The sequence below is a fragment of the Frankliniella occidentalis genome, unplaced genomic scaffold (assembly GCF_000697945.3).
Source record: "Frankliniella occidentalis isolate FOCC.00 unplaced genomic scaffold, Focc_3.1 Scaffold42, whole genome shotgun sequence".
In the NCBI taxonomy this organism is placed as follows: Eukaryota; Metazoa; Arthropoda; class Insecta; order Thysanoptera; family Thripidae; genus Frankliniella; species Frankliniella occidentalis.
In genome coordinates, this window is record NW_026267172.1 from 1435282 (window position 1) to 1442551 (window position 7270).

Genomic DNA, 7270 nt, shown 5'->3' on the forward strand with positions numbered 1-7270 from the left:
AGGAGAGTTAGGCTGGGGGTGGGCCGAGAGGGCCCCCGCGGCCCCCGCCCCACCGCCTCACAACACGCTATAAGGATTTCTATGCCTCGCTCCGAACCCACCGCCGTTCCTTTCCCAAGTTTAGACTTCTGCCTCAGACTCCTCGATGAAAACCATTCTCAGTATTTTTCCCCCTTCAGAATTTTCTTATATTGCGGTCTGTGTATGTGTGTGGGTGACTATCCATGTGGGTTGTGCCTGTGTGTGAGTGTGTGAAACGGAGGTCTATGTTCGGGAGATGTCTTGAAGTTATGTGAACTTGTGAACCGAGCGCTCAGACGGGGTAAATCATAGAGGACAAACCAAAAGATCTTTGATTTAGGAACTTTAATTTTTGTCTTCGTTTAGTTGTCATTACAAGTCAGTGTACGTTGGCTCGGAATGGGATATTTGATCTGCTATAAATTCTTAATCTTTCCGCATAAAATTACAGAAAAAACAATCGATGGGGTAGTGAGCCAAATAAGATTTAAAATTTCATCAAGGAACAATAATAGATTTGATATATCTTTCGTTATTGATCTAACGCAGCAAAGCGGAACTTTTGCTTCAGTACAAAGATCCAAACCTTGCATCCCCGATAACAATAGCTCCTAAGCACAGTCTATTTTTATTTATCTAAATTCTCTTTAGCAAAACGTGCGATTTGACTGAAAGGTAGCAATGGTTTTATACAAAAATATGTTCGCAAGATTCAAAGCAATGAGGATGCAAGTTGCAGCTGCTTTGGAAGAAGGTACGTAATTGTAAATACCACAATATTAGCTGGATCAGAATAACATAATAAAGTCCATTCGTTTATCATCGGTCACACAAACCTATCGTATGTGCCGAAAACAGGCATCCAATTAAATGTAACTCTGGACAGTGCAAAGATCATATTCGGTTCCAAGTCAAACCCAGAACTAGGAGGCTAGCACTTAAAGACCAGCATATTATTTAAATTGACTTTTCGGTGCATTACATCGACTAGAGACTCACAAGAGGTCAAATGCTTTCATAGACTAGAATATTTTTTGACTTTAAATTGTAGAAGCTTGTGTTCTGCACCAGACGAAAAATGACTGATTAACATGACTAGATTGTCGCAATCAAACGGTTTGACGTGGAACCAAATCTCATCCTCAGTAGTAACACGAGTGGCCCGGGTTGTGCACACAAACCCAACAATAAGTAAATTGTTATGCACGAGTGCGGAATAATAAGACTAGAAACAATGACCAGATACGTTCTATAAGGAACACGATCCAACCACTCCATGCTCTGGGGCCCGGGTGCCGCTCTTGGGTGGTCACGGCTGTGACGTCAGCAGATGTAATCTCACCGTGCCCACCAAAAAGCAAACTCGAGGGGGTCCCAAACGTCTTGCGCCGCCGGCCTCAGAGCCCGCCAGCGCGCCCCGGCGGCACAGCGGACGTTATACCCGTATCAGACGCAGCCACCTGGTGGCAAACTAACTATCTAGGAGTGGTTAGAAAAAAATAGGGGGCACAAATGCAACCATGACGCAACACATATTTTGGAAACCAGTTACTCTACTAAACGGATACTTACTTGAAGAAGCGTTCGAATTTTGAGAAGTGGAACAAATTGAACAAACTAAATTATTAAGCTAAATTTAACTACGGAACCTAAAGACAGACAAATAAAAATACCGTACCCGGGCCGTAACATACATTGCAAATAATTTGAACAACATTAGGAACTTCACGGCTAACAGCCGTACCTCATAATATATAAACCTAATCTACAAGGCAAACAATCACACGTCCATGCTAAAACCATACACGTCTTACATATAAAAAGATGCTATTTGAATATATAATAATACCCATTGAAATATGAAATATAAGTAACATTATGCTCCTCGACGTCCACAATTAACTTTATCATAGGAAATGAAATATTGTATACAATATACGTGCTTACATTACTTTCGGTATCCCTGCTTAAGCCTCTCACCTTCCCAGGAACAACTCTGAACAACAATAAATTACATCTAGTGGTACCTTTCTTTTGATTGACTGAAGTAATTCGGAAGAATTACAGAACAATGGCAAATAACCCAAGATCGGGCATCCAAAAACTAACAGCAACAAACACATAAAAAATCACGTCAGGAAATGTGTCTCATGTGTGAGAAAGATCTGATTAGTTACCTAACTTTGCATGCAAAAGCCTACTGACTTTCATTTAGTAAACCCTGAGTAGACTTGAAATTTGTTTAAATTACTTAAACCATCTCTTACATAATATACATTTATTTTGTGCCCAACAAATCAACGAATGTCTTGAGCATGAACGGTACGTTTGCAACTGGTGGACTCTCTTGCTGAGAGAGCCCATAGGAACTTTGTAAACATCACATTTCACGGATAGGCCCGCGTAAAAACAATACTTTCCAAATAGTTTAAATTACCCCAGCTAAGCTGATGGCAAACAATATCTAATATAGTGAATCTGGCATCGTTCACGCACAAAGAGCAACAGTGAACAGGAAAAACACTAAATTTTATAACTTAAGCTACAAAAATAATAATTGGTACACGTGAATAATATTACGCATAGGAACATAACCTTTGGCTGCTCTATCTTCAGACGAGCACAGTCAATAAAGGCAAATAGGAACGTTCAGTTTCAAGGCAGCATACGCCCAACCCTCTAAGTTTCGTTTTCGAAACTCGAGATCAATCCTTTTACTAAGATTCCAGTCTCGTACTGACTAGGTAGCTTTGACTAGAACACGAAACAAACAAAAAATATCCATAAGGGAATGCCCACATTCCGGGGCACCTTTGTAAGTAAACTAAATAAAAAAACAAACAAAATACATAAGTCTACAGCTGATCAACAGTAATCAACCCCCAGGCCTATGCAGGGGTGAGGGTGAAAGAGGCAGTCAGGGGCCGCGACAGTCTCTCCTTGACGGGCAGGAACACAAGGGACGGGACGAACTTCTTGTCGACCGGGGGCGCCCCGCCCACGACGCCGAGGCTGCCCTCCTCGCCCCGCGGCTCCTCGATAATGAAAGGCTGCATGATGAAGGGGTCTGCGTCCGAGTCCTGCGTCTTGGGGACGGCGTACGTGGCGGGGATGTCATTCAATTTGGCCGCGTCCTCCAGCCTCTTCTTCACGTCGCTCGTGACAGTCTCTTTGAGGAGGGACTGGAGCGAGCTCAGCTCCTTGCCCCCGCCCCCGCACGCCGCGCAGCGCTCGCCTGGCGCCAGGTCGCCGCCGCACTTGGGACACTTGCCGCTCCTCTTGGCCTCCGCCGGCGCCTCCCGGTGCCTCGCGGGCTCCGCGAAGCGCACCCGCTCGTCGACGTCGGCGCCGTCCTCGTCACGCTCCGGGGTTCCGCGGGGCGCGGCGGGCTGCTGAGGCGGCGGCAGCTGCTTCTCCCGCTTGGGCTCCTTGTGGTGGCCGGCGTACACCGAGTTCCTCGGGTCCCACAGCGCGCCGGGCAGCCCGCCGGGCCCGGGCAGCCCGGCGAACTGGTGCGAGAGCAGGTGGCGCTGGAACTGCTCGGGCTTGGTGCACGTCTTGTAGCAGATGGGGCACTGCAGCTCGCGCTTCTGCTCGGGCATGTAGGCCAGCCCCGTGTGCGTCTTCTCGTGCACGTACAGGAAGGCGAGCACGGGCGTGGAGAAGGGGCAGTACGAGCAGCGGTACTCCTTGCTGCTCGTGCCCGCCACCTGCATCAGGTTCGACATGAAGTGGTTGCCGTTCTTGGCCGCGTGCGCGCCGCCGTCCTGCGCACGGCCGTGCCTCGCCTTGCCCTCGCCGCGCCCGCGCTCCCTCGGCCCCGCGGCGCCCGGGCCCTGCAGCAGCCCGGGGCCCAGCCCCAGCTGCACGCCCAGGTCGTTGGGGTGCAGGCCGGGCTGCAGCTTGGGCAGCCGGTCGTTGGCCTCGGCGGCCGCCTCGTACTCGGAGCGGCCGTGGTCGTTCATCAGGTGCGCCTTGAGCCACTTGACACTGCGGAAGCGGCGGTTGCAGATGCTGCACACCTCGTTGAAGTGCGTGAAGTAGCGGTGGCTCATCTCAGACAGGTCCGTGGGCTTGAGGGCCTGGTTGCCCGCGTCCAGGAAGTGGCTGCCGCTGAACAGGCCGCCGGCGCCGCCATCGCCGCGCACCTGCGTCGGGGGGCCGTTGGTCTCGTCCACGATGCCGTGCGTGTTCTGCTTGTGCACGCGCAGGAAGTACTTGCTGCACAGCTCCTTGTTGCAGATGTCGCACACCACGCCGCCGATCTGCGAGCCGTTCTCGATCTCGATGCCGTGCATGCGCTGCATGTGCGTCTTCATGAAGTACTTATTGCACAGCTCCTTGTTGCAGATCTCGCAGTAGCTGCTGGTAGGCGCCGTCGGCTTGGGCTCGGCTGGCTGGGGCGGCGGTGGTGGCGGTGGCTGTGGCTGCTGCTGCAGCTGCTGTTGTTGTTGTTGCGGCTGCTCGGCGCCGGCCTCGCGCCCGGGAGGGACGGGGGTGACGTCCACATCCCTCTCGACCTTGATGGGCGCGCTCCAGTGCTGCTCCTGGACGTGCTGCTGCAGCGCCGCCTTGTCGGGGAGGGTCTTCTTGCAGATGGCACACGGCAGGCCGCCGTTGACGGGGCTCTCGCCGGACCGCGCCTCGTCCGCTGCGCCCGGGCTCCGCTTGCCCTGTTGTTCGCCGGCCACGCCGGGCAGCTGGTTGTTGAGGGTGTTGAGCTGGAAAAGCATCGTCTGCACCTTCTTCATGTCGTCCATGATGGACTCGATCTGCTCGGGCGCCATCTGCTTGCTACGCTCGCCGCCGCGCTTGTCCTCGAGCGGCTCCTTCCGCATGTCGGCCGGGTCGCCGCCCTCCTTGTCCTGCTTCTTCGTCATGTGCACGAAGGCCACGTGGACCTGCAGCACCTGCTCCGAGGGGAACCACTGGCCGCAGAACTTGCAGATGGCGTCGCCCTGGTTCGTGGCCTCCTCCATGATGAGGTTGAGCGGGGCCGCGTGCTGCTGCAGCTGCTGCAGCCAGGACGGCGCCGGCGGCCGCTGCGTCTCCTGCTTGTCCTGCTCGCCCTCGGGCGGCGCGATGCCGTGTCGCTTCCACTTGTGCGTCCGCAAAAAGTACTTGTTGCAGTACTCTTTGCAGCAGATCTCGCAGAAGGCCTCGGGGTTGATGACGCCCAGGCTCCTCATCTTCTCGGGCGTGAACACGGGCTTGTCCAGGATCTCCTGCGGCGGCACCGCCTCCTTCCTCAGGATGCCCGTCGACTCGTTCGAGTCCCCCGCGCTGCCACCCTCGCCCACGTCCTCCTGCACGGCCGCCTTGAGGATGGCAGGCGTGTCGTCCCGCAGGCCGTCGGCCGACTGCAGCGGCGACATTCTACTTAGTAACCTATCCATGTCCGTATCGTAATACTCGTCCTCTACCTTCACTACTGGCGGAAGAGACACATCCTCGCCGTTCGAACCGAACGACTTCACTTTAATCTTTCTCTGAAACAGGGTCTTACCGTGCTTCGCGCTTATTAAGTCCTTTTGCAGCCTTAAGGGCGAGGAACTAAGTTTCACATGACTATCGCTATTAGGAGATAACGTTCTAGGGGGCAAAAGCCCGTGTTGGTATGTGTCATTACTACTAGGGGAGGATTGCTGCTGCTGCGGCGACGGCTGCGGCGGCTGCGGCGGTTGCTGCGGCTGCTGCTGCAGCTGTTGCAGCTGCTGCTGTTGGGTGGGCACCTGGCTCGGGCTGTTAGTGAAGATGCCGTGCTTGTTGGCCTTGTGGGTCTTGAGGAAGTACTTGTTGCAGAACTCCTTGTTGCACAGCTCACAGTAGGCATCAGGATTGAAAATTGTACACGAGCCAGTCCGGTTATCAGGAGAACACCGAGATTGATGGTTGTTTGACTGCGTCAGGCCCTGCGGCAAGCCCTGCGATAGGCCCTGCGACAGGCCCGGAGGTAGACCTTGTTGAAGGCCCTGGGGTAGGCCCGGAGGTAGGCCCTGTTGTAGGCCCTGTTGTAGGCCTTGTTGTAGGCCTTGAGGAAGGCCTTGTTGGAGGCCCTGGGGCATCCCTTGAGAGAGGCCCTGCTCGGACTGGGGCGCCATCATGGGGTAGAGAAAAGGTGGCGACATGCCCCAGAAGTTGTTCATGGCCATCCTCTCCGACTGCTGGTGCTGCACAGCCAGGTCCACGTCGAGGCCGCCGCCAGGCGACACCGACTTGAGCCCGGGGTGCGTCGGGAAGGTGCCAAAGTCATCCAGACCGGTTGGCGAGGAAGGCTCGGTCTTGGGCAGGCTGCACAGGTTGAGCGGGATCTCGTCCCGGGCCTCGCCCTCGGTCTGGCAGTGCACCTGCACCTCCAGGTCGAGGCTGGGCGAGACGCGGGCGTCGCCGCCGTTGTCGACGACGTCGCCCAGCACCTCGGCCAGGGCGTCGCCGAGCGCGGCCGCGCCCTCGCCCGCGTCGATGCGCACTGGCTTGGACTGCTTGCGGCGCTTCTTGGCCGTGCCCAGGTCGCCGTCGGCGCCCAGGTCGCAGCCCGCGCGCTTGAGGGAGCCCGGCGAGTCGCGGTCCGAGCCGACCACCGCCTGGATGTGGAGGTCATCGTGCAGGTCGCGTACGTCGCATGGCAGGCCGTCCAGGTCGGCGAGGGGGGAGTCCAACTCCCGCGAATCCATGGCCATGCTGGGTGGCGTGGCTACGCTCCGTGGTCGCCGCGGCCCTCGATGTGGGCCCGTGGCTCGGCCCGCTGGCGAACCTGCAACAGACAACAGAGCGGCGTCAAACACACATCTTATTTACGGCCAGAGAAGAAGAAGACCAAACTTTTCATGGCACGACGAGAAATGTACTTTAAAATGAGAATACAGCGCGGGCCACGCGCGGCGAGGGTTGCCGACCGCCCGCGAAAGGAAAGGAACGAAAGGCGGAGGAGCGCGGGAGAAGAGAGTGGGGGCGGGCGCCTTGTACAGCGCACAGCGTCTTGGTGGGCAGCCGGGGGGCGGCGGCGGCGGCGGCAGCGAAGGGGGCTGCGGAGGCGGCGGGGGCGGCGGGCTCGCTCGCGGCGCCACACGGGGCCAGCCGTGGGGCCGTAGGTGCCATAGCGTATGTGAGGCGCGGGATCGACCAGCCCGTCCGACGAGCCGGTCAAATTTAAAGGCGGGGGCAGTGGAGGGGAGGGGAGCAAGGGGCGGCAGCACGGAGACGCCACCGCCGCCCGCCGCCGCCGAGCAGGGGCCGCCCCCAGCCGAGG

At 56.1% G+C, this 7270-nt stretch overlaps 1 protein-coding gene across 1 annotated transcript in view; it reads right to left on the bottom strand.

The window, feature by feature from the left end:
• Positions 1–351: 351 nt before the first annotated feature.
• LOC113217503 (uncharacterized) overlaps positions 352–7270 on the bottom strand; it is a 26019-nt gene continuing 19100 nt past the window's right edge. Inside the window, exon 2 of the mRNA XM_026437426.2 lies at positions 352–6775. Within this exon, the coding sequence (XP_026293211.1) occupies positions 2910–6701 (3792 nt within the window). The 5' untranslated portion in view covers positions 6702–6775 and the 3' untranslated portion in view covers positions 352–2909. The remainder of the gene's footprint in view (positions 6776–7270) is intronic.